Consider the following 27,414-nt stretch of genomic DNA (forward strand, 5'->3'; position numbering starts at 1 on the left):
GGAGACAATATTCTAGATGTGGTCTCACTAACGTAGAGTAGAGGGGGAGGAGAACCTCTCTCGACTTACTAACCACACCCCGTCTGATACACGCCAGGATGCCATTGGCCTTCTTGGCCACAAGGGCACAGTGCTGGCTCATGGTCATCCGGCTGTCCACCAGGACCACCAGGTCCTTTTCTCCTATGCTGCTCTCCAACAGCTCAGTCCCCAACTTATACTGGTATCTGGAGTTTTTCTTGCCCAGATGCAGGGCTCTACATTTGTCCCCATTATATTTCAATAAATTTCTCCCCGCCCAACTCTCCAGCCTGTCTAGGTCCCGCTGGATGGCAGCACAGCCTTCTGGTTTATCAGCCACTCCTCCCAGTTTAGTGTCATCAGCAAACTTGCTGACAGTGCACTCCATTCCCTCATCCAAGTCGTTGATGAATATATTGAATAGTACTGGTCCCAGTACCAACCCTTGATGGACTCCACTAGATACAGGACTCCAACTCAACTCCATCCCTCTGACCACAACCCTCTGGCGTCTTCCCTTCAGCCAGTTTACAGTCCACCTCACTACCCGATCATTCAGACCACACGTCCTCAGTTTAGCTGTGAAGATGCTGTGGGAGACGGTGTCAAAGGCTTTACTGAAATCAAGATAGACCACGTCCACTGCTTTACCATCATCTATCCACCTAGTTATGTCTTCAGAAAAACTATCAGGTTGGTTAAGCATGACTTCCCCTCGATGAAGCCATGTTGACTGCCTCTAATGGCCCCTTGTATCTCTGATATGACTAGAGACAATGCCAAGGATAAGTTTTCCATCACCTTTCCAGGGATGGAGATGAGGCTGACAGTTTATAGTTACCCCGGTCCTCTTTGTTGCTCTTTTTGAACACTGGAGCGACATTTGCTTTAAACCAGTCCTCAGGTACCTCTCCCGATGCCCATGACTTACCAAAGATGATGGAGAGTGGCTTAGCAATGACTTCCACCAGCTCCCTCTGCACCCATTAGGACCCATGGATTTATAGATGTCCAGATTGCTTAATTGGTCCTTAACCCAGTCCTCAGCAACCATGGCAAACTCCTCCTTTATCCTGACTTCTTCTAGGGCCTCAGGGGTATGGGGCTCCTCAGGAGAGCCTCCAGAACTATAGACTGAGATAAAGAAGGCATTCAGTAACTCCACCTTCTCTTTATCTTCTGTCATCAGGGCACCCACCTCATTCATCAGTGGGCCTACATTGCCTCTAGTGTTAGTTTTATCTGCAACAAATTGGAGACCGGCTGCAAAATTTCCCAAGAATAAAATCCGGGTCCCATCTGCAGCACCCCAAGCTCTCGATGCCCCCCGCAGGGCCCGAGCCCAGGAGATGCTGGGCATGGCCCGGAGGTGCCGGTGCTGCCACCCGTCCGCTGCCACTTCACACCACACGAGGGACCAATTCCTCTGCTCTGTGGTCGCTGCTGCTGTTTTCACAAATCTTTGATCTTGCAAGAATTTCTCCGTGGACCACCAATTATTCGCACCATTCATAGCATTGCGTGAGCACAAGGTCTTCTCTCCTCCTCTGTCCATACATCTAAAATTAGTTCCAATCTTTTTTCCCCAAAGAAACCCACATCATTCAGCGCCCTTCCACACAATGTTCACTAAAGCCTGTTTCCTGCTCTGTAAACATCAGTTGGTTGTCCCTGACCCCTCCTGCCCTAAGTACCGAGGGTCTGTCACCATCTCTGGCAACATTCCTGCCTCCTCCTCCTCCTCTTTTCTTTATTTCTAAAACCCATAACCCTATCTGCAAAGCCCTGCCTTCTCCCACTGCCCTGCCTTAATGATCCTCTCTTTTGGCAGGTTTCTGACAGTTATCTTGGCAGCCTCCTACCACTTAAACTTTCACTAACAATAAAACACATCTAAAAAGGAACGTTTGGTTTGGACAGAAAACATTTTTTTTTTGACAGTAAACAAGTTTTTACCCCAGCTTGCCTGCCTTTTGGGGGCAATATGAATTCCCACATTCAGAGCTGCTCAAGTTGCCTGCACAGCTGGAACAAGGCAATGCCAGACCCTAAATGCAGACCAGCCACCAGCAGCAGATGACTGAAGCATCAGCTGTGTGGAGAGCCCCAGCAAGGTGTTCTGGCTTTGTTTTTGAAAGGAGCTACTGGAGAACAAATCCCCCCCTGAAACTCTCCTGCTTTTCCTTCTCCCATAAATTCATAGCAAACAGGATGCAATAGACAACTCCAGTGTTCATCAAGCCAAGAAAGAGAGTCAATAAAGCAACAGCATCACCTCCCCTGAAGGAAAGGTCCTCTTTCAAAGATAAAGCCGAGACACAATGTCCTGGTGAGCCACCTGCGTTTTCCTGCCCCAGCACAAGCCAAACCAGCTCACCGCTGGGGGAGCCCCCGTTCTTCCCCAGCTGCAAACATGGGATTTCCCTGCCCCTCCTCACTCCTCCACCCAGCAACACATCTCAGGGCTTTGCAGCTTTCTGAGCATTTTACTATGGTCAGGCAGAACGGTCTTGGTGGAATAACACAATATATTTTCAGAAAAAGTTTGTGTGTTACCCTAAGTAGCTTGAGTAAAGGACTGAAGTTTCAAACAGTTTGAAGAATGCGGTCAAAAGGAAGGAAGAAAGCGACAACAAAACAGACGAAAAAAAATCGATGAACTTCACAAGTGGCTATGGATTTTTTTTACACTCTTAAGTTCTTTTCAGGAAAAGGAGTGGACTTTACATAACTCCAGTATTGCTTACAGTACCCGTTTCACTTTGTTGATCTGCTGACTGACACTCTCAACAAGCCTTTGCAATAAAGAAAAAACATAAGCAAAATCAGAGGAAGAGGCAAAACAGCTATTTCCAGAGCAAGCCTACAAGTGCAGTTTGTTACCAGCAGTTCCAGCAAGCAATCAGCAGGACACGGTCCTTGAGCTGAGAAAACTTCTTCAGAAACCAAAATTAAAAAATTCTTCCACCACAGCCAGTGGAAAACACTGCTGAGATTTTGCACTGTTTGCAGCACATTAAGGCAAGTAGTATGAACCGTTTCCCTAGTTTCATTTCTTATATTCTAAAACTAAGGGAGAGAGCTGCAAAGATTTTTACTGCACCCTCCCGGCAAATTATCCTTTACTTGCAAGTTTAGTAGGATGACAACTTTGGTAAGGGGATGTCAGAAATACTTGCAAAGAAGTTATGAGAAAACAACCAATGGTTAACTGGATGTCAGAAAAATTATTTGGGGGTCATATGAGATGAAAATAATATAACAGATTTATTCTGTAATTTCTGCAGTCACTCCCACCTACATTAAATTGCACTAATTAATGAAGCTGTTATGTTTTTGCACTCATATCAACAATGGGACAGCAGTGCAGAGCTGCTCAAAAGCTGACAGGCGGGGCTGCAAAGCGTGGTGCTATTTGTTTGGCACAGTCGCATACACAGAGTAACGCACGTTTTTCCCTACAGAGAAAACACTGAATGTTTCCCTTCCACCACAGTCACGCTTTTAGTGGCCCTTTCTAAATGTCTCCTTAAAAAGAGGAACCGCTAAGTATTTGAAAGAAAAAAGACCGGCTATAGACTATAGACAGGACCTCCTAAAGAAAAGCACAGTACAAGTACCTCAAAAGTGATTTGTGACCGAGGAAGCCTTCAAGTGCCTCTTCCTCTGCAGCGAGCCCCGCAGCTGGAAGCTGTGGTTCCTGAGCAGCTTCTCCTTCACCCAGGACATCGAGCTCCGATTCCAAGAGCGTGGATCCCCGAGACAAAGGCAGACCGGTGGCTTTTCCCTCCTTTTAAGGGCAATTCCATTTTCACTTTCACTTCTTGCTATAGGAAGGGCAGCTGATGCAGTGTCAGCAAGGTACGTCCTGGAAAGCATGGAAGATCACAGCAGTCTTCCTGCCAAAACCTGCTCACGGTGTGTGTCCCCCGCAAAGGAGCTGGGCACGAAGGCTGCCTCTCTGCATACTGCAGCAGGGTTGTGAGCTGAGTGGGTCTGAGACCTGTGCCTGGCTTTGCTACCACATAACAGGCAGAAAGTTTGCACAGACGTCAGGACAGCAAAGTAACCTCTCCATTTCCTGGAATCACCACATTTCAGGTAAAACAGGCTCACTGGCCTTGGCAAAGCACTTTGACATTAACGCCACAGGTATTCATTTGTAGCTGAGCACTTTTTCATAGAATAATAGAATCATAGAATAGCCCAAGTTGGAAGGGACCCATAAGGATCATCAAGTCCAACTCCTGGCACCGCACAGGTCTACCCAAAAGTTCAGACCATGTGACTAAGTGCACAGTCCAAACGCTTCTTAAATTCAGACAGGCTTGGCGCAGTGACTCCTTCCCTGGGGAGCCTGTTCCAGTGTGCAACCACCCTCTCGGTGAAGAACCTCTTCCTGATGTGCATCCTAAACTTCCCCTGCCTCAGCTTAACACCATTCCCACGGGTCCTATCACTGGTGATAACGGAGAATAGGTCGCCTGCCCCTCCACTCCCCCTCATGAGGAAGCTGTCTACTACAATGAGGTCTCCCCTCAGCCTCCTCTTCTCCAGGCTGAACAGGCCAAGTGACCTCAGCCGCTCCTCATATGTCCTCCCCTCTAGGCCCTTCACCATCTTTGTTGCCCTCCTCTGGACACTCTCCAACAGTTTAATGTCCTTCTTGTACTGTGGTGTCCAGAACTGCACACAGTACTCGAGGTGAGGCCGCACCAGTGCAGAGTAGAGCGGGACAATCACTTCCCTCGACCGACTAGCAATGCTGTGCTTGATGCATCCCAGGATACGGTTGGCCCTCCTGGCTGCCAGGGCACACTGCTGGCTCATATTCAGCTTGCTGTCAACCACGACCCCCAGATCCCTCTCTGCGGGGCTGCTCTCCTGCGTCTCGTTGCCCAGTCTGTACGTATAGCCAGGGTTGCCCCGTCACAGGTGCAGGACCCGGCACTTGCTCTTGTTAAACTTCATGCCAACAGCTCTCTAGAAATGATAAGTGGTAATGAGCTAGCAGGGAGTTGTTCCAGTAAGTCAATATTGTTATAGTAAGCTAGGTCCAGCTCAGCTGCATTACGTCTTTGGTAGGTCTTTCTTATTTTGTTTCATTTCTAAGCTTGGGATACACAAAAGAGCTTGTACTTCTGTGTTTTCTCAGAACCACTTCATGTCAAAACCATTTCAGAAAAGTGAGATCCAACAAAGCCTGGGAGCAGCAGAAGGTGTCTCAGTCCACCTCAAACAACCCCTTCCCTGTAGCACCTTTCCCTGCCACCTGAGACAACCTGGAACTTACCACTGAAAAACAGAGTGCCTCTATGGAAGAAAAACATGCCTCTGTCAGGGCAGCTCTCAAGTCAGTTCACAGAGAAATTAAAAGCAGCCCTGTGCATGAGGTTCTCCGTGACTGCATGGCACCAGTTGTACTTTGAAATATCTACCAGGATATCAACAAGGATATCAACAGGACAACCCTTGCACTTTGCTGACTCATCGCCACCAGTGGGAATGGTGTGGAGGTTTTACCCTGCTGGGCACTGAACTCCACTTGACTGCTCTCTCACTCTCCCTGCTCAAAGAGAAATGGGGAGAAAATACAATGGAAAGGGCTCAAGGGTTGAGATAAAGTCAGGTTTTGGTTTTGCATAAACTCAATAATGGTTATGTTCAGAATTATTGCCCCCAGGGTGCAAGCTCCCTTCCCTCTTAGGGGCAACACTTCCCTGGCCCTATTACCACATAGCTAATACCAACCTTTGCTGTTCAGGACTGGCCATCCGGTTACTGAATGATTCCTGTGCCGTGTTTGGTGTGCATTATATATATTAGCACTCCCATAATTACCATATTCAGTATGGTATAGATAATTCCCTACCTCACAGGTCAGATTTCCACACCCAGGGTCAGTATTATTGCCCCCTGAATTTCCATCAGTATGAAGAATGATATGCATACCAATGTAAACCCTGATATGCATACTAATATAAAAATACCCTGGGAACACTAATTCTATGTAAGCCAACTCTTTTCCCCAATTACACGTGGTATTCATTATTTTTTCCTAAGGAGAAATTAAAGATTAGTTTACAATTGTGATTCACACCTCCTCCTAATTTTTATTTTTAAAGGTTCTCCTATATTCTCTCAGGTCTCGGGGTCAACTTATGCCTTCACCCAGGTGTAATGAGTCCACCATTTCTCAGCTGTTCTTACTGTCATCTCAGTAGTCAGGAGTACTTGGAATGGTCAGTCCCACTCAGGTTGTAGCTTCGATTCCCTCCATGTTCATATCAGAACCCAATCTCCTGCTTGGAATGGATGGATTGGGACTTCCAAGGGTGGGGTCTGAGCTAACAATCCATGGGTCCTGAGAGATGACAAACAGGATGACAGCTCAAGTATATAGTTTTTAAGAAAAGCATCTTTTGTCTCCAATTGAGGCAATTCATTCCCTTTGCCCAGGTACAACAATCCAACTAATATCTCATATGGTGAGATTCCCACATCTTTTCTTGGCTCTGTTTGAATTTAGAGAAGTGCCAATGGTAAGCACTTCATTCAGGTGAGCTGAGTTTCCAGAACTAACTTAGTCAACTGCTTCTCAAGCTCCTCTTCTATAGGTTAAACATGCCCAGCTCACTTAGTCTTTCCTCCTAAGACAGATGCTCCAATCCCTTAATCATCTTTGTGGCTCTACGCTGGACCCTCTCTAGAAGGTCTATGTCTCTCTTGTACTGGGGAGCCCAGAACTGCACACAAAATTCCAGGTGTGGCCTCACCAGAGCTGAGTAGAGGGGGAGGATCACCTCTCTTGATCTGCTGTCCACACGCCTCTTGATACAGGCTAGGATCCCATTGGTCTTCTTGGCCACAAGGGCACACTGCTGGCTCATGATTAACTTGTTGTCCCCTACGACCCCTAGTTCCCTCTCCACAGAACTCTCCTCCAGCAGGTCAGCCCCCAACCTGTACTGGTGCCTGGGGTTTTTCCTCCCTAGGTGCAGGACCCTGCGCTTGCCCTTGTTGAACCTCATGAGGTTCCTCTCTGCCCAACTCTCCAGCCTGTTATCCTGATATTCAGCCTAAACCTCCCCTGTTGCAGCTTGACACCATTCCGCGGGTCCTATCATTTGCCACTAAGGAGAATAGATCAGTGCCTTCCTCTCCACTTCCCCTTGTGAGGAAGCTGTAGGCCGCGATGAGGTCTCCCCTCAGATGCCTATTTTCCAGGCTGAACAGGCCAAGTAACCTTAGCTGCTCCTCATACGTCTTCCCCTCTAGGCCCTTCACTATCTTTGTAGCCCTTCTCTGGACACTCTCCAACAGTTTCACGTCCTTTTTGTGCTGTGGTGCCCAGAACTGCACACAGTACTCGAGGTGAGGCCGCACCAGTGCAGAGTAGAGCGGGACAATCACTTCCCTCGACCGACTAGCAATGCTGTGCTTGATGCATCCCAGGATACGGTTGGCCCTCCTGGCTGCCAGGGCACACTGCTGGCTCATATTCAGCTTGCTATCAGCCACAACCCCCAGATCCCTCTCTACGGGGCTGCCCTCCAGCGTCTCGTTGCCCAGTCTGTACGTATAGCCAGGGTTGCCCCGTCACAGGTGCAGGACCCGGCACTTGCTCTTGTTAAACTTCATGCGGTTGGTGATCACCCAGCTCTCCAATCTGTCCAGGTCTCTCTGCAAGGCCTTTCCACCCTCATCCAAGTCCACAATTCCTCCAAGTTTGGTGTCGTCGGCAAATTTGCTCAAAACACCTTCAAGTCCTACATCCAAATCGTTCATAAAAACATTGAAGAGAACTGGCCCTAAAATGGAGCCTTGGGGAACCCCTCTAGTGACTGTCCACCAGCCTGATGCAGACCCATTTACCACAACCCTTTGAGCCCTGCCCATCAGCCAGTTGCTCACCCATCATATGATGTTTTTGTTTAGCTGTATGCTGGACATTTTGTCCAGTAGGATCCTCTGGAAAACTGTGTCAAAAGCTTTACTGAAATCCAAAAAGATCAAATCAGCTGGTTTCCCTTGATCAACTAGATGGGTGATCTTATCACAAAAGGAAATCTAGTTAGTCAAACAGGACCTACGCATCATGAACCCATATCGGCTGGGATCAATGACTGCATTGTCTCCCAGGTGCACTTCAATAACTTCAAGGATAATCTTCTCCATAATTTTACCAAGCAGTGACATGAGTCTGACAGGCCTGTAGTTGCCAGGGTCTTCTTTTTTGCCCTTCTTGAAAATTGGTACAACATTTGCCAGCTTCCAGTCAACTGGGACCTCTCCAGATTCCCAAGACCATTGAAAAATAATTGAGAGACATCCCGCGATGACGTCAGCCAGCTCTCTAAGCACCCTGGAATGAATCCCATCCAGACCCATGGACTTGTATGGATCCAGATGGAGCAGCAAATCCCACACACGTTCAGGGTCAGTTGGGAGTTTGTCATTCCCACCGTCACAGTCCTCCAGATGGGCACCTGGGGTCCCAAACCCATCATCAATGTTGAAGATGGAGGCAAAGAAGGCATTAAATGTCTCTGTTTTGCCTATGTCCTTGCCTGTGAGGTGACCTTCCCCATCAAGTACTGGACCTATGTTTCCTCTGGTCCTCCTTTTTCTATTCACATATTTAAAATAAACCCTTTTTATCGTCTCCCACAGACCTGGCCAGCTTCAACTCTAATTGGGCTTTGGTCACATGAATTTTCTCCCTACAAACATGAACAGTGTCCCTGTATTCCTTCCGCGTTGCCTGACCCTGCTTCCAGTAGCCGTACACTTTCTTTTTCCGCCTAAGCTCCAGTAGAAGGTCCCTGGTCAGCCAAGCCGGCCTTACGTCCCACATGCTTGACTTCCGATATTTTGGAATTGCCTGATCCTGTGCTTCTAGGAGGCAGTGCTTAAAGACTGACCAGCACTGATGGACACTGACGCCTTCAAAAGCAGTTTCCCAGGGGACCTTGTTAACTAGTTCACTGAGCAGCCTGAAGTCTGCTCTCCCCATATGCAGGGCTGAAGTTTTGGTGGCTGTTTTCTTCCTGTCACCAAAAATTTTAAACTCAACCATTTCATGGTCACTATGACCAAGATGGCTGTCAATTGCCACGTCCCCCACAAGACCCTCTCTGTTCTCCAGCAACAGATCTAGGAGGGCACCTTTCCTAGTTGGGTTTCTCAGCACCTGCACCAAGAAGTTCTCATCTAGGTGCTTTATGAACCTCCTGGACTTGCTCTTGTCTGCCGTGTGGTGATTCCAGTTGACGTCTGGCAAGTTGAAGTCCCCCATAAGGCAAAGGCAGTTGATCCTGAGGCATCTCTTAGTTCCACAAAGAATAATTCATCGGCGTTGTTGTCCTGGCCGGGTGGTCTGTAATAGACCCCCACAATGACATCCCCCTTATTTGTTCATCCCTTAATCCTTACCCAGAGGCTCTCAACTTGGCCATCACCAACTGCAAGTTCCACACAGTCCAGCCCCTCCTTCACGTACAGCACCACCCCACCACCTCGCCTGCCCTGCCTGTCCCTCCTGAGAAGCCTGTAACCAACTATTGCAACACACCAGTCACAGGACTCATCCCACCAGGTTTCACTTATGCCAATGATGTCGTAGCTGTGGGACTGGACCAAGACTTCTAGCTCATCCAGTTTCTTCCTCATACTGCGTGCGTTTGTGTAAAAGCACTTCAAATGTTCCTCATTGCACACAGCACCTTATGGAGAAGACCGAAGGACCTCACTAGCCCACAGTCCCTCTGATTCTAGCACACCATCCCTTAGCTTATCACCAGTGGGCCTGGTTTTATCCTTTTATCCACCGACAGAAGACTCGGGCACACCCTGCAGCCCAAGACCTGGACGGCTGTGTGTTTCCCTGAGACCTCTGGGTAGCCACATTGGTGACTGTGGCTGAAGAGGCTGCAAGAGATGCAGAGGCCATGGCTTTCTGCTGGGCGGATACCATGGCCGGGCTCTTCAGGAGCGGATTACAACCACCGTTGGAAAAGAGCGGTGACGGAGCCCTCCCTTTGCACACTGCTGCGCAAACTGCCACACCCCGCCCTGCTTGCCCGTCATGGTCGCTCGTGCTCCCTAGAGGCTGCCTTTGTATGGCTGGGGAGGGGATGCTGCTGGCTCTGCCCACGCCTGGTCAGCCTCCCACGTGAGGGCTGCCAGGCCCTAGCAGCTCCCTCGGCTGCCTCGAGTAGCCTTGGTGCCAGAAAAAAAGCCCTGCCCGCCTCGATCCCCCGCTCCGCTGAAGAACATGTCTGGAGCTGATCGCATCGGCAAGTGCAAGAACCCTTTCCTGATATCCAACCTGAACCTCCCCTGTCACAGCTTGACTCCATTCCCTTGGATCCTCTCACTGATCACCAAAGAGAAGAGATTGGCACCTGCCCCCCCGTTCCCCCTCGTGAAGAAGATGTAGACCATGATGAGGTCTCCTCCCAGTCCCCAGCTGATAGCCCAACTGATGAGCTGAAGATGTGAAGAAAGGATTGTGTGCCAAAACCTGGCTGATATCTTCCAGCTACATCAGCTGCTTTTTAACGAGTTCTCTCCCTCTCCCCAGCAACTTGCTTCTTTTGTCTTCACATCACAGAGACTGTGACAGAGAGGGGAGCAACAGATTTAGAGAGAGGTGTATTTTGTTGTTGACTTCACACTGGCAACGCCCACACTTTACTACCATGGAACAACTCCCAGATGTGGGGGCTGTTACTGGAGACATAGGCACGAGCTGCAGTCGATACAGACTGTCAGTGCCCCCCAGGCTCAGCAGCCTGCCAGGTTGCAGGCTGCAATTGAAAGTTGGCTTTGTAAGGGGCAAGTGGGACAAAGATACTCCATTACTTCAGCTAAACCTTAAATTATTATACAAAGCCTGCTCACACACTTGCAGGTTTGACCTGTATTTTGCCAATGACAAGCCTGTGTTCTCCAAGCAATGGTATGGTGTGCATTTTCTGAGCAGCGGCACGGTGTGTACCTCTCCCATAGCTTCACACTTAAAGACGTTCCGTTGCTGCAAGCCACCAGCAAAAGGGAAGCTCAGCTATAGCTCACATCCTACTCTCTCCCTGATACAACAAACAGCTCTTTCTGCAGGAATGGTTCTCTCTGTGAATGTACAGGGAAAGGGAGTGTTCCCAGAGAATTTCTTGAATGCTTGACAGCTGAGAAAAGTCATCAATCCTTGTAAAGAAACTCGAGTTCAGGTGGGTTGTGAAATGAGCTTTCAATTAGCCCTATGAAGGCTCACTACTAGATAAAAAAGCAGATGGGAGGAGGGATTTCCTACTCCTGGACTTTGGTTTTGCAATACTCAAGAAGTGGATCATCACAATAATGCTGGGTTATGAGTATGGGGCTCATGTGATGGTGATGCTTCGTAAAGGACATGAACAAGCCAAAGAACAAAATGATCGATGCAGGGTTACCAGTGAACAGCCAGTTTTAAAGTTGACATGGCATTGTGATGACTACAAGAACAGGAAACTAAGCTCATTAAAATAAAACTGCAACTATCAAATTATGCCATTTATTGAGTCAGGCCACCTGATATTTTCAGTTGATTTTTATTTCAGAACTATTTGCGTGGATATATTTATTTGTCAAAAAGCACATAAAGCAACATCATTCACTTGCTGAGAGCCAAGAGCATAGATCATTAAAGCCCTTTTCCCAAGACATCAGATGACTGGCATTACAGGCAAAACGCAGCTCAGGAGGCGCAAATCAGAACAGCTGGGAGTGACACCTCTGACTATCACTGTCTGCAAAATCAGCAGTAGGAAGGCAGAAAAGATGAGAAGGAAAGTGTGTGCCTGGGTGAACCCCAAAGTCAGTTTGTGAATTGCATCTTGTGACAGATTTAGCTGAGCAACTGTCACTGCGCGGAAACGGGCAGGTAACCTTTATTCTCAAGACTTGACTAGCTCTCTGGCCCCAACTGGTGTTAAAGATTAGAAATTAAACTTGCACGCTATTAAACTTGAATCCCTCGAATTACCACAATATAAGTTGTCAAATAGCATGTTGTTTCTTTTTCAAAAAACTCAAAATCTGAGGGTACACAAAAAAAGAACAGTGTCAGTCATCAATTTGACCACCCTACACGCACACATGAATATGTATACACACATTTGTTTTTCCCCATTAAAAGACCACATCAGAGAACTGCGATAGCCTTTAATTTTAAGACAGTGTTTTTCTAGGTCTAGGAAAATCAGGTACGCATCACTGGAATCTCCTGAAGCCCAGCACACAGCTCAATGCATCAATGGGAATGCTTGGCACTTCCTCAGAGGCTCTCGCAGCAATGACTTACAGCAGAGAAACAGAGCCAAAAGTAACACCCATGATAGCTGCACTGGAAAAATGCACGTTGAACTAATCATACTGTTGCAAAACAACATAGAAATTCCCTACTTGTATTTGAAGGACCTTCCAAAGTTTTGAGGTTAAGAAAAAAATAAAAGGTCCATAACTTTTTTGTATGCTTTTGTATACTTTTTTTTTGGATTTTTTATGTATACAGAGTCACACAACATCCTACATCCTTTGAGATTTCCAGCCAAAAGTGCCAGCTTACAGGTTTATGGTTGGTTAAACCATGCAAAACATGATTCAGCAAGCATCCATCCCACTTCGGGGATGTGCTTTTGCAATTTGGATGCTGCTGCTTTTTGCTCAAAAGCCTGATACTGGTTTGGGTATAATGCAAATTTTGAGGATTTACTCAAATCAAGCATGAGTAGTAAATCATTTGAAGATGACATGCTGCCTGAGAACTACCCTTTGGGGATCCCTGAAGTGCAGGCCCTCCTGTCTCTGCTGCACAGGACAGAGCCCGCAGAGTAGCCTTCAGCCTGCAGGTGGCTGCAAAACCAGACTTTTGGCTCAGAAGGCCAAACCGCTCTAACGAAACAAGCCGCTCACCTGTACAGGCTGGATGAGGCTCTGGAGAGCCTGAGCTAGCGGGTGGTCTTTAAGGTCCCTTCCAACCCAAGCTGTTCCATGGTTCTACAAAACTCCTTCTCGGGGAAATCTAGAACCCACCTGGGAGTTAACGGATGAAAAACTATGGCCACGCTACTGTGTTACGACATGGAAGATATGCAGAGAACATCTCCATCAGGGTTCAAGACGGCCTGCCTGAGCACAGATGCAGTTCTCCAAAGGATTTTAGGAGAACTGGTAGCTTCAACCATAAAAAGCATTGGAAGGATTCAGCTGGTTTAAGCCTGTGCTGCCGAACAAGCCATGCATCTTGTGATGCTGGGGCTCCTCAACCAAGTACCAGGAGAGGACAGTAGCCCCAGGAAGCTTCTCATATTGCTTGCAAAAGCCTGGAGTTGGATAACTAGGGCAATTGCAGTCCTTGGTGAATGCATGGGAGTGGTGAAAGTACATTTGTGAAAACTACTGTGAGGTCTTGTATAAAATAAATGTGTTTCTTCAGGTGATGGCTAGACTTTGTTTGAGAAGGATGCTGCTGTCATGAAGGCCTGGTTTGTCTCATTTATAGATGATGCTTCAAATGGCTGTGACCTTCTGCTTTCGTAAGCCTGATTGGGTTTTATAACACCTGCAGAATTGAAGGAAAAACATCTGTGAGGCAAAGGCACAGGTCAATTTCACTGAGAAATAAAATCAGATTGCCTGTTAGGCTTGGAGATGTGAAGTCCTCAGAGAAGCTGCCCTGCCCCACCTGCTACTGTACTGCCTGTTGCTCTGAAAGAGGAAAGTTTGCAGATTTGCAGCTTCTTCACCCAGAGAGTTCACAGCTTCTCTGCTGAGACCCTGCCCTGTTTCTGCAGCCATCAGCCTGTGCCTCAGGGGGGTCTGGGACAGCTCTGAAACATCACCGAGTGTTACACCACAGGGCAGGATGTCAGGAGAGCCACCAGCAGAAAGTTTTTTGACTATCACACCAATATGTCTACTAATATGTCTTAACAGCATCATCACCGTGAGACTACCATCGCTTTGTCTTTACTGAGTTGTGTAAGCACTTGCATAGCTCTTGTTTTTCCCAGATAGCCTTGTGTTTTATCTAACTGTGGATGTTCAACAGTCTCTGCTTGGTACCATTGGCTTCCTTTATAGTTAACAGAGAGCAACAGGCATCTTCACAGGCAAGTTCACGTCATATCTTAAACCTCATTTTAAGTGGGATGAATCACCTTCTCAAGACAGCTGTCTCTCTCCATTCACTAGAAAGGGAGCAAAAGAAAAAAAGCTTAGGCTACAACTAAATTCTAACCAAGTTAACCTTAAACAAATTAATTTGGAATTTCTAGTCTCTTAGAAGGAAACAACCAACTACCAGGGAAGAGCCAACAGGAGCATTTGGTTGGACGAGGTAGTTCAGTAGCTGAGAGGAGACATCTCAGCTTCTGACAATACAGCTTCAGGTCCCATAAACCTTGGAGCCAGGGATGTAGGGGAGGGAGCTGCAGGCTGAAAGGGTGTCTGTAGGAGTGTGTAAATGATCAACACACAAGTATTAAAACCACTGCAGAGTCACATAGGGGCATAGGGCTAGAGTTATGGGATTCAAATCTATTAACACAGCCTTGATGCAGTGAGGAAATGGGCATCCACTGAGCGTAGTCCTAGTAAACACACCTAGCCTTTTGTTGAACACACTCCTGCCTTTGTAGCTAAATGATTTTACCATTTATCATAACTAAATCAAAAAAAAAGTAATTGCTTACCTTTAAGAATCTGATAGAGCACTATGACAGGTCCTAGGAAAACAAGAGCAAGAAAGTACCAGCATTAGCAGAGTTACTTAGAAGATTTAAAACTAATAGACCTGCAGTTGTTTTTCCCTACTTACATTAATCCAGAATGCCTGAGCAACTGCTGTCTATCTAACACAGATCCACAGGCCTTGTGTTTCTCCACAACTCTGCACCAAGTGTGAGGTATAAATAACCTCTGAGAGGGGTACCTCTCGGCAGGGATAATGCTTTGTTTGCCACATGACAGCACAGCTGCAGCCCAGGTCCTATACTCCTAGACTCCTGTCCTATACACAGGAATTTCTGAAAAGCTGCTTTAGCACTACTGCACTTTAAGAACAGTGCACTATGCTCTCTATTCAGTCCATACAGCCCATCCCAGTCCTTTCTGTGCATATTAGTCTGCAAAAAATAACAAAAAACACCACCAACAACAAAAACATTTAAAATATATTCTTTTCTAAGTTAAGAATATATTCTTTTCTAAGTTAAAACTGCCTCTCAAGTGCGATCACTTGGCTGCATTAGTGTGGTGGTGAGGAAGTTTATTTGTGCTTATTTGTCGTACTAAAGCCTGCTGGCTGCGGACTATGTCACAGCACCAAATGCAGAGGTGGAATCTAGGCCATGTGCCAGCCCAGTCTCCCCTTCACAATGAATATCACTTAGCAACTTTCTAAACAATTTTATGGAAACGAGATACAGAAAGAAAACGCTGTACACTTCCATTTCCACTCCCAAGGCTGCTTGTAAAGTCACGTTACCCATGGGAAACATAATGTTTTGTCAGACTGTACCTTGACCATTTCGGGTTCTTTGAACACAATACAGCGCCAGTGCTGCTGCTGCACAAACCCCAAGAATCAGGAAAGCGGCAGTGATGCCAATTCTCTTACTGTTGCCTGGATCTGTTGGATTATCTGCAGAGCAGAAGAAAACACAGGATTCAAATGATCAAACAGGTATGCCAGGAAACGAGCCTGCCTCATAAGCAGTTATTTTAATACCTTAATAAGTGCGCGCAGGACAAGTGTCCTCTTAGCCCAGAGGTAAAGTCCCATTTGCTATTCACTCGTAAGTGGAATTCTGGAATCTTGTTGCACGCCCACCACATTCCATCTTCCCTCAGCATCCCTGTATCTATTGCTGGATAGCTGCAGATACAGTCACTTATGCCTATATCCAGGACTGGTATATATGGATAAATATGCCTAGGATGAGGCACCTGCATAGGTTGGGGGAAAGTCCCTGAGTTTGGATGCTACAGCACATGTGGGTCCAAGATATGAATGTACAGAACATTCCTCCCAAAACACCTGTGAAACTACTCACAGCAACCAGTCTGAGCAAAACTGTCTCAAAGCTAAAGGCAGACAAACACATGAAGAGACTAACCTAGAGTTATATCATCAGGGGGCCTGTATATTGAGCTTGTTTTCTTGCTTTCAATGTAGCAGTTCAGGTTCCTGACATATGCTTTGGTTTCATTTGTCTCTACTGCACAGCAGATTTTTTCCTCCTCTGTGATGTGATGCGCCCCATTTTCTAGGGAAGGCGAAAGATAAAAGCAGCATTAAATATAAATATGGATCATTTATAAATTTTTTAACCAAGGGTTATAAGTCAACAACTTAGATTCTTTGTATGCCACACAAAGTTGAGGTTGCTACAATCATCCTTAGTTCAATAGGTGTCAGATTTTCTTCTCACTAAAGCTGATGAACCCTTCTATGAACCAATAGTCAAGGTCTTCAAATATGAAGATAGCAAAAAGTTTTCATAAGTAATTAAGAACATGAAATTTTAGGGCTGGGAGGGAAGACACCGTTGTTCAGGGACGGGCTTGGCATCATTCAGCAGGTCATGAGCAATTGCATTATACATCACTTGCTTTTTACGCTTTGCACTCTTGGAGCCACATCCTACGTGTACTGACAGGCATTTTCATTTCTCATCCTGACAGTCTTGTGAGAAAACTGGCAGGATTATTTACTGAATTGTACAGAAGAACAACACAGAATGGCTTGTTAGGCTAGACCTGAATTTCAGCGTATACTGACTAAAGTATATCAGATTCATACATTGCAAACCAACACAGAATTTGATCATTAGAACTGCCGTTGGAAAAAAAAAAGGTATCTTCATAAATCAGGTTAACATGTTTCACAATAATAAAAAAAAACAAACACTCATTTTGACAAGTTAGTTTTCTCATTAATCTCAGTGTCTTCCCAAATATATTACAGTTTGGTTTCATGACCAGAAAAGTATTATCTATATATTCATAGCTAGACTCCCAGCTGAGTTTACCTCCAAGCTCCAGGTTGCCACAGGATTCTCCTATTCCCGAGTTGTTCTCCAAGATGATGGCATAAACTTCGTTAAGATACTTAATTTCTTGCTGAAAGCACATAATGATGTGAGTTTCACTGGTCACCAACTGAATAATGTCATTAGATAATGTCCCATTTTGTGTTTCTCCGATTATTTCAAACCTCTCGTAATTGGATAATTGGCAAATTTTGCTGTCACAATCTTTACAGCGATAAACTGTCACATTTATTTTGTTAGAGGAAGGGCCATTTGTCCCCTCAGCAGGGTAATCTCTGGACGCAGCAATACCTACATGAGAAAACAAAGACAGCTATTAATCACCGGTTTCCTCCTCAGACTTCTGGGGAGATGAGTTCTGGTGGACAAACCCAGTTGTGGCTTAGGAGACATTGTCTGCCAATGGGAAGTTTTTCTAAGGTACTGGGTTCAGTCTCCAGAATAGTTTTTGGAGTTGAAATGTGATACAACTCCCTCACTGCTGCCTCGGGGGTTTGAACTAGGAAGCTGGCAGCTTGGGAGGTGAGTTGAGAGACATCTCCCCTCTTGAGCTAAGAGACCCCCTGCCCAGGCAGGTTCAGCCAAGTCATCCCTCCTTGTCTTCTCTCCTCCCAAACCTCCTTGGCACAGTCCCACCAGGTGCATCTCCAGCACCTACGAGATCTCAGGACCACGCTGCCAGCCGAGCTGCCAGCCTGCAGCTGGATGCAGCGCCACTCACTCAGTCCGCTGTCCCCACAGGCAACAGCTTCCCAGACAAACCAGCAGGCACCTGCAGCCTGGCTGAGGTACTGGAGCATGCCAGGGCTGGGCACTGACAGCTGACAGAGGGGTTTTGCTCTCTCAGACCCTTCTGGTAAAGGGCCAGTCCTTTAAGAAAGGATTCACCCCACCTGGCTTCAGGAAGAGCCAAAGGGTAAGTCATTCCTCCCAAGGCAGGCAGTTGTAACAGAGAAGTGAATCACCTTCCCCTTCTTAATTTCTTTTCTCACCTTAGTTGTTCTGTGCTCTTAGTTTCAGCTGGACACAACCGAGCTTTCTATTAACAGTTGAAAAGTTTTTAGCTACTGAAGCACAGTGAGAAGCAAGGAGCTCCATCAGGAGACTCACCTGGCTGCAGAGCGGGGCCACTGAGAAGCAGCAAGCACAGCCACGGGAAGCAGGCAGAGCCCGTTTGTCTGCCTGGGAGCATGGCTCTGGTGCTGTTGGATGCTCCACGACCCTGGCTCTGGTGCTGTTGGATGCTCCACGATCCTGGGGCAGGCTCACCGGGCTCCTCCTGCACTCATCTCCCTGTTCGGACATTAAATAGCATCCATTACCTCCTTTCTGTTATCTTTCCCTAGTCAAAGAGAAAACGGCCTCCAGGCCAAGTGCTGTGAAGCTTCAAGCCGAGAAAACTGGAATTCAGTGGCCCCATGCGCATCACTCAGCAATATATACAACAAATGGCTGCCACTTCCAAAACGACACCAAAAATAGACACGAAAGATGTTCTGTGCTGAATGAATGTTTAGTTTAACCCAATATGAAATATTTAGTGTTAAATGGAATTTTAATTTGGAAAAGCTGATGGAAAATATCTGTTCAAATTAAAAATAAAACCAGACAACCCTTAGTATTTCTTTCCCACTAATATCTTGTTAGAAAACAAGATATTAGGTTTTTTTTTATTAGATTGTTAGATATCTAGTTAGAAAAGCATCCTAGATCATTTCAACGAAACAATAACAAATTTGTAAAGTATGTTTTAGTAAAACATGACTTCTAATTTCCAAAGGAGAAAAACTCTCAGAGAAGTAACCTACCTTTCCTCACCAGGCAAGCTCCAACAAACAATTAGCCCTTTGGAGCTTTTTGTTAGAAGTTTTCAGTAAAATAATTTTCTTGATATGTCACTGCCCGAGAAATACCTTGAGTGAGTTTCCAATTTATGCATGAACTCCTCAGCAGAAGTTAATGATCGCGACCCCCAGTCCCCAGGAGCAGACGGGACAGGAGAAACCCCGTCCCCAAAACAAGCCCCTTCCAGCTGGCACAGGAGGGACGCAGCCGATCTTGGAGACCGGCTGCAAAATTTCCCATGGAATAAAATCCGGGCCCCCCACTGCAGCACCCCAAGTTCTCGATGCCCCCCGCAGGGCCCGAGCCCAGGAGATGCTGGGCATGGCCCAGAGGTGCCGGTGCTGCCACCCGTCCGCTGCCACTTCGCACCACACGAGGGACCAATTCCTCTGCTCTGCGGTCACTGCTGCTGTTTTCACAAATCTTTGATCTTGCAAGAATTTCTCTGGGGACCACCAGCTATCAGCACCATTCAGAGCATCGCGTGAGCACAGGGTCTTCTCTCTTTCTCTATCCATACATCTAAAACTGGTTCTGATCTTCTTTTTTTCCCAAAAAAATCCCCACATCATTCAGTGCCCTTCCAAACAATGCTCACTTAAAGTCTGCTTCCTGCTCTGCAAAGCATCAGTCGGCTGCCCCTGTCCCCTCGGGTCCCGAGGGACTGTCACCAACCTTGTCCTCCTGGGAGCCTGGCCCGACGCAGTGCCCCCGCAGCAGCTGCAGCACACCGGGCGGTTACTGCCCCGAGGTGAGGGACACCATGGGACTTCTGGTCCGGTTTTCAGCCTCCCATCTATATATTCTGTTTTCTCCTTCCCTTTGCAGCCTCCTTGCCTCATCCTTGCTCCTCCTCCTCTGGAAACATTCCTGCCTTCTCCTCCACCTCCTCTTTTCTTATTTCTAAAACCCATAACCCTATCTGCAAAGCCCTGCCTTCTCCCACTGCCCTGCCTTAATGATCCTCTCTTTTGGCAGGTTTCTGACAGTTATCTTGGCCACCTCCTACCATTTATTTTAAATTTTTGCTAACAATAAAACACTCAAATCTAAAACAGAACAGTTGCTTTGGACAGAAAACATTTTTCATCGAGGTTTTACCCCAGCTTGCCTGCCTTTTGGGGGCAATATGAATTCCCACATTCAGAGCTGCTCAAGTTGCCTGCACAGCTGGAACAAGGCAATGCCAGACCCTAAATGCAGACAGCCACCAGCAGCAGATGACTGAAGCATCAGCTGTGTGGAGAGCCCCAGCAAGGTGTTCTGGCTTTGTTTTTGAAAGGAGCTACTGGAGAACAAATCCCCACCTGAAACTCTCCTGCTTTTCTTTCTCCCATAAATTCATAGCAAACAGGTTGCAATAGACAACTCCAGTGTTCATCAAGCCAAGAAAGAGAGTCAATAAAGCAACAGCATCACCTCCCCCGAAGGAAAGGTCCTCTTTCAAAGATAAAGCCGAGACACAATGTCCTGGTGAGCCACCTGCGTTTTCCTGCCCCAGCACAAGCCAAACCAGCTCACCGCTTCCTTGGCGTGCGCCCTCACGCTCCCCGTCCTCCCCCTCCAGCCGGGCTCAGGCGGGGCTGCCCCTTCTGCAGGGACCCCAGGGTGATGAGCGCAGGGCTGTGGGGGGTCCCCATAGCCCCCTGAAGGGCAGGAGGGAGCAGGGCTGCTGCCCTGGGCTTCTGGAGCACTTCCCCCTCCGACTGATCCTGACACACAGTCACCAGCCCGCGGGAGCCCCCATGCTCCCCCAGCTGCAAACACGGCATTTCCCTGTCCTTCCTCGCTCCTCCACCCAGCCACACATCTTTGCAGCTTTCTGAGCACTTTAGTGTATGGCTCTTACAGTCAGGCAGAACGGTCTTGGTGGAATAACACAGTATATTTTCAGAAGAGGTTTGTGTGTTACCCTAAGTAGCCTGTGTAAAGGACTTAATTAGGTTTCAGTTTGAAGCAAATGGTCAGAAGGAAGCAACAAAAACAACAATCAAAGAACTTCACAAGTGACTACGGATTTTTTTACACTCTAAGTTCTTTCCGGGAAAAGGAGTGGACTTTACATAACTCCAGTATTGCTTACAGTACCCGTTTCACTTTGTTGATCTGCTGACTGACACTCTCAACAAGCCTTTGCAATAAAGAAAAAACATAAGCAAAATCAGAGGAAGAGGCAAAAACAGCTATTTCCAGAGCAAGTACCTACAAGTGCAGTTTGTTACCAGCAGTTCCAGCAAGCAATCAGCAGGACACGGTCCTTGAGCTGAGAAAACTTCTTCAGAAACCAAAATTAAAAAATTCTTCCACCACAGCCAGTGGAAAACACTGCTGAGATTTTGCACTGTTTGCAGCACATTAAGGCAAGTAGTATGAACCGTTTCCCTAGTTTCATTTCTTTTATTTTGAAACCAATATCCTTACTGCCCGACCCTTTCTGTTTTGGTTCTCTGTTTTGTTTAGCTCTGAACCCAGAGCCTTCGGGGTCTGGATCCCCACAGGTCCATTTTGGGGTGCAGCAGCAGCCCCAGGGAAACACACCACCATCAGCTGCAGCGTGGGTGACAGCTTCTCAACGGAAAGGGAGAGAGCTGCAAAGATTTCTACTGCACCCTCCTGGCAAATTATCCTTTACGTGCAAGTTTAGTAGGATGACAACTTTGGTAAGGGGATGTCAGAAAAACATGCAAAGAAGTTATGAGAAAATAAATAATGGTTAACTGGATGTCAGAAAAATTATTCGGGGGTTATAGGAGAAGAAAGTACAATAATAGATTTATTCTGTAATTTCTGCAGTCACTCCCACCTACATTAAATTGCACTAATTAATGAAGCTGTTATGTTTTTGCACTCATATCAACAATGGGACAGCAGTGCAGAGCTGCTCAAAAGCTGACAGGCGGGGCTGCAAAGCGTGGTGCTATTTGTTTGGCACAGTCGCATACACAGAGTAGCGCACGTTTTTCCCTACAGAGAAAACACTGAATGTTTCCCTTCCACCACAGTTACACTTTTAGTGGCCCTTTCTAAATGTCTCCTTAAAAAGAGGAACCGCTAAGTATTTGAAAGAAAAAAGACCGGCTATAGACTATAGACAGGACCTCCTAAAGAAAAGCACAGTACAAGTACCTCAAAAGTGATTTGTCACCAAGGAAGCCTTCAAGTGCCTCTTCCTCTGCAGCGAGCCCCGCAGCTGGAAGCTGTGGTTCCTGAGCAGCTTCTCCTTCACCCAGGACATCGAGCTCCGATTCCAAGAGCGTGGATCCCCGAGACAAAGGCAGACCGGTGGCTTTTCCCTCCTTTTAAGGGCAATTCCATTTTCACTTTCACTTCTTGCTATAGGCAGGACGGCTGGCGCAATGTCAGCAAGGTACGTCCACGCTGCTACATAGGATGCTGCAGCTGGACAGCGTGGAAAGCACTGCAGCCTCCCCTGCCAAAACCCACTCCCAGGATGTGCCCCCCGCACAGGAGCTGGGCACGAAGGCTGCCTCTCTGCGTACTGCAGCAGGGATGTGAACTGAGAGGGTCTGAGACCTGCGCCTGGCTCTCCTACCATGTAACAGGCAGAAAGTCTGCACAGCCCTCGGGACAGCAAAGTAACCTCTCCATTTCCTGGAATCACCACAACTCAGGTAAAACAGGCTCACTGGCCTTGGCAAAGCAGTTTGAGGTTAACGCCACAGGTATTCATTTGTAGCTGACCACTTTTATATTTGCTGTTTAATAGAGAAAATATTATGTGTTAGCTCTGACCATGGAATAAAATCTTCAAGCATCTGTTCTGCAGTATTTCACATACTATGTGGTGTGTTTATCTTCTCTGCAGCCACTAATAGGGCTTGTGGAAGACTTCTTTAAATGCTGCCCTCAGTATGTCAGAGAATCCCAGAACGGCCGAGGTTGGCAGGGACCTCTGAAGATCACCCAGTCCAACCCCCAGCCGAGAAGGATCACCTAGAGCACCTTGTGCAGGATGGCACCCAGGCGGGTTTTGAGCAGTATCAGGGAGCGAAGAGGTGCATGCATCAGCTCCCAGTACCAGAACACCAGATGATGCAGACACTCTCCCACTAGGACTACATTTTCTTAAATGCAGCCTGCCACCCTGGCTCTCAGCGCAGTCTGTTAAGGGGCGAGCTTAGATTCAAAACAAATGTTTGTCCCATGCACAAATAGTCCAGACTGCCAAATTAACACACATTAAAGCTAGACGCAGACATTTGTTGCCTGTCTTCTTGTCTGTGTTGTGGAAGACATCTGTGTAGGATCAGCAGAGAGTGCCCTATTGCCAAGGAAGAGGAGGCTGAGGACAGCGGACAGGCAGGTGTATCCCTGAGCTGGCTGCTTGCAGACTGCAGCTGGGCTGGGAACACATTCTCCAGTTATTAGGCTCACGGAAAAGCAGAGAAAGGTCCCCGTGGGCTGGGGCTCAGCACCAACACAACACAAGACCAATCCCTGAGGTGCATTATCACTGTAGCTGCAAGGTTTCCTTTCTATTTTCCTTTTCTGCTGCCTGCTCTCAGAGTTCAGGACAATTACCTTGCCCAGATTTTTTTGGAATTCCTCTCATCTATGTTTTTTTGTTTTGTTTTGTTTTGTTTTGCTTTCCTGTGCCAGATATGCACCCATACCTTACCTGTTACATTCTTTGCCTGCACAGACTGGAGTCAGATTTCCTGTAAAGCCTTTCTAGTTCTGACATGACAAGCACGTACTTTTGAATAACTCCAGCACATAAATTTGCTGCATATTGGAAAAGTGGAAAGACGGTGAATCCAGTATAATGCCTATGCTTCTTCTGCAAAAGCTTATTCCAAAGAGGAATAAGCAGAAATATGACAACGTCCTCCACAATAAACTCTGGGAAAGGAGAGAAAAGGATTCTTCCACCCTTCTAGGCTCCAAACAAATTTCTATTTGGGTTTTAACTCAGCCTCCTGAGAAGTTATCATAGACAGAAGAAAAGTATAAAGAGAATGAAATACTTGTCCTCAAAGACTATCCATCCACTGTATTTAAATCTTGTAATCCCAATAAAGACCCAAGAAGAAGCTTTATCCATAACATTAAAATAAATATTTTGAGAACTAAACGTAAAACAAGAGATTTCTTTAAATGCAAATGTGAGAATAAATCAACAAAATAACTAATACTCCACAAATTAGAGAAGAAACAAGCAAATGTGAATGACAGCCAGGGAGGAAAGGTGTTGTGCCTTCCATCAGGTTGTCTGGGAACCCCAAGCTGGTACATCCCTCAGCACGGGTAGCTCCTGACTCAGTAAGAGGGAGCCAGAAAAAATAGTAGTAACAAATCTAAGTTAATTTTCCAGACAGAACTCAGGGTCTTGCAGTGGCCTGAGAAACTATGTTGGGAATTACTGCCTATATTCAACATTTGGTTCCCACACCATGAGTGCACTGAAGTAGTCAGAAAACACTAGTAGGGAAATAGAAAAGGACAGACTTTCTTGCACCTCTGGGCAGCTCGTGCTATCTGTAGCATAGAAAAAAAGGCAGTAGGTTGAGCCAACGGCTCTGTAGAAATGATGAGTGATAACGAGTTAGCAGGGAGTTGTTCCAGTAAGTCAATATTGTTATAGTAAGCCAGGTCAAGCTCAGCTGCATTACCTCTTTTGTAGGTCTTTCTTATGTCATTTCCTCAAGGCTAAGGCTTTACCTTTTCCTCCTAAAAACATGTTTCTTTGAGAAAAACATGCAATACCAGTTACATGTCACAGTCCCACACGTTAAAGACTTTCTTTCACCTGAGCCCCTGGCTCCCTGGTAGCTGTGCTGTTAGCCAGAAGCAGCTCCACCAAATTAGGTGCTGTGACAGTCTCTAGGAGGGATGCTACCCACTCCAGCCTGCACGACAGAGCTCAGTGTGGCTTCTGGAAATGAAAAGGGAGTGCAGAGTTCAGCAGGGCTACATAGGAGTGCGACGGGATACAATTATATGCTATAATATACTACCACATACTATAATTTAATCAGGTAGGACAGCCAGTACTAAGAGCTTTCACACATACCAAATATCAGCTTGCTGTCATATAGCTTGTCCTGGAGGCTGGGATCTTGCCTGAGGCAAATCAGTTCTTGTCTCAGGAACCCAGTAAAAGTCAAGTAAAAGGTGTGACACATGACAGCACGCGAGGAGAACCCCATGGAGCCGATATGGGAATTGACAGCCAAAGCCCACTGCTGGGCCAACATAGGTGGCTGAGACAAAAGAGTTGCGCTGTATTAAATGGTACGCAGCACCTCTCAGGACACCTCGGTCCGTGGAGCCTCCTCATCTCAAAGCCAGAGTACAGCCAGAGAGAGACCAATCCCCCCCCGCCTCCTCCTGAGAAGTCTTCTGATCCCCATGGCTTGAGACTGGAGCAAGTGGCTGCAGGGAGGGTCGCTCTTGTGCCTTTGCCCAAACATCCCTATAAGCAGGCTTGGACAAGAAGAGGAAGTGGTTTTGGTTGCCTTTCAAGTCAATTTTCACAATGAACAATCAAATCATCACAGTTTTGCTCTTTCTAAGCTCAGGATACACAGAAGAGCTTGTCGTTCTCTACTTTCTCAGAACCACTTTGTGTCAAAAACATTTCAGAGAAAGTGAGATCAACCAAGCCTGGGAGCAGCAGGAGGTGACCTGTGCTCTAAATCCCAGTGCTCCTGCCACAGCCTGGACAGACAGCACAACCTGTTCCTGGCCCCTGGCCATGGGGCTGAGCACCTTCTCTGCCCAGCCCCTGGTCAGGGCACAGCCCCACGGGAAAGGCTCCAGATTCGAGCACGAGTGCTTTGGGGTGGGACCAGGCATACAAGCACTATGGGGGTGGTTGGAGCTCCCTCAGGACCTCTGGCGGAAGAGGTTTCTAGCACTCACAGGCTGCTGCTGGCAGGTTTGGGCTGCTCAGTCCACCTCAAACAACCCCTCACCTGTTGCACCTCTCCCTGCCACCTGAGACAACCTGGAACTTACCACTGGAAAACAGCGTGCCTCTATGGAAGAAAAACATGCCTCTGTCAGGGCAACTGTCGATGTCAATTCAGTTGATAGAGAAACTAAAAGCAAACCTGTGTGTGAGGTTCTCAGTGACTGTATGGCACCAGTTGTACTTTGAAACGTCTGCAAGGGACAGGACAACCCTGGCTCATCGCCACCAGTGGGAGTGGTGTGGAGGTTTTACCCTGCTGGGGAGCTGAACTCCACCTGATTGCACTCTCACTCTCCCTCCCCAGCGGGGGAGGGCTCGGGGGAGCCTTTGAGATAAGGACAGGAATATCACTCAACAATTATCGTCATGGGCAAAACAGACAAAGCAATAAGTTACATTAATCTCCCTATGCTTATTACTAACAGATAAGAGCAGCGAGAATCTAAAAGCAAACAAAAACTACACCTTTGCCTGGTCCACTCTCTTCTCCCTCCTCACGCTGAATGGCACAGGGGAACGGGGAATGGGGGCTGCGGTCGGTCCATAATGTTTTCTCACTGCCGCTCCTTCATCCTCCCTCTGCCCCTGCTCCACGTGGGGTCCCTCCCACGGGATGCCGTCCTTCCCAAACTGATCCTGCGGGGGCTGCCCACAGGCAGCAGCTCTTCAAGAACTGCTCCCATATGGGCCGTATGGCTCCATACCACAGGGTCCATTCCCCAGGAGCAAACTGCTCCAGCATAGGTCCCCCACGGGCAGCAGCTCCCCCCAGACCCCCTGCTCCTGCGTGGGCTCCTCTCCACGGGCTGCAGCTCCGGCCCGGGGCCTGCTCCTGCGGGGGCTCTCCATGGGCCGCAGCCTCCTCCAGGCCACAGCCACCTGCTCCACCGGGGGCTCCTCCACGGGCTGCAGCGTGGAGATCTGCTCCGTGTGGGACCCATGGGCTGCAGGGGGACAGCCTGCTCCACCAGGGGCCTCTCCACAGGCCGCAGGGGAACTGCTGCTGTGTGCCTGGAGCACCTCCTGCCTCCTGCTGCACTGACCCTGGGGGCTGCAGGGCTGGTTCTCACTCCTCTCCCAGCTGCTATGCAGCAGGTTTTGTCCCCCTTCCGTAAATCTGCTCTCACAGAGCTAACACTGCTCACTGGCTTGGCCCTGGCCAGCAGCGGGTCCCTTTTGGAGCTGTCTGGAGCTCTGATCAGCTGGCTCTGATCTGACACAGGGCAGCTGCTGGGCTCTGCTTACAGAGGCCGCCCCTGCTACCAAGCCGTTGTCACACAAACCCAACGCAAACAAGTAGAGCTGGCCCAAGTCCGAGCTGCTGCTTTTGACACACATGGCCTCGGTCCCGCGTACTGCAGCATACAGCTCCTCCATTAGGAGATGAGGGCCCTTATGGCCCCCGTGAATCCTGCCCTGACCCCTTTTCTCTGCTACATCACCGTCTGATCCTGTTTCCTGGTTGCAAGTGGTCTCAAGTGACAGAAAAAACAAGGGCAGGAAAAGCACGCTGCC

At 47.5% G+C, this 27,414-nt stretch overlaps 2 protein-coding genes and 1 long non-coding RNA gene across 12 annotated transcripts in view; 1 reads left to right on the forward strand and 2 right to left on the reverse strand.

The window, feature by feature from the left end:
• Positions 1-19,791, reverse strand: part of LOC308179894 (uncharacterized protein) — a 46,449-nt gene extending 26,658 nt beyond the window's left edge. The window contains exon 1 of the mRNA XM_080560719.1: positions 19,638-19,791. The gene's annotated coding sequence lies outside the window, so the exon portion shown is untranslated. The remainder of the gene's footprint in view (positions 1-19,637) is intronic.
• LOC308179890 (uncharacterized protein) overlaps positions 11,597-27,414 on the reverse strand; it is a 140,500-nt gene continuing 124,682 nt past the window's right edge. For 4 of the 10 annotated variants that reach the window (XM_080560707.1, XM_080560710.1, XM_080560709.1 and 1 more), the window contains 6 exons: positions 18,228-18,410; positions 17,097-17,408; positions 16,182-16,331; positions 15,584-15,706; positions 14,757-14,789; positions 11,597-13,624 (listed from right to left, as the gene is read on the reverse strand). In XM_080560707.1, coding sequence (XP_080416833.1) covers positions 13,506-13,624; positions 14,757-14,789; positions 15,584-15,706; positions 16,182-16,331; positions 17,097-17,408; positions 18,228-18,309 — 819 coding nt within the window. In that variant the 5' untranslated portion in view covers positions 18,310-18,410 and the 3' untranslated portion in view covers positions 11,597-13,505. Of the gene's footprint in view, positions 13,625-14,222; positions 14,253-14,756; positions 14,790-15,583; positions 15,707-16,181; positions 16,332-17,096; positions 17,409-18,227; positions 18,411-22,088; positions 22,286-27,414 lie in introns of those variants that run through there. The other 6 variants (XM_080560704.1, XM_080560703.1, XM_080560711.1 and 3 more) reach the window with 5 other exon arrangements.
• On the forward strand, positions 22,418-24,140 carry LOC308179908. The gene is made up of 2 exons (XR_013940679.1): positions 22,418-22,594; positions 22,789-24,140. It is a non-coding gene; the product is annotated as an uncharacterized lncRNA (long non-coding RNA).

This window comes from Anser brachyrhynchus, assembly GCF_964034855.1.
Source record: "Anser brachyrhynchus genome assembly, chromosome: 18".
NCBI classification, from domain to species: Eukaryota; Metazoa; Chordata; class Aves; order Anseriformes; family Anatidae; genus Anser; species Anser brachyrhynchus.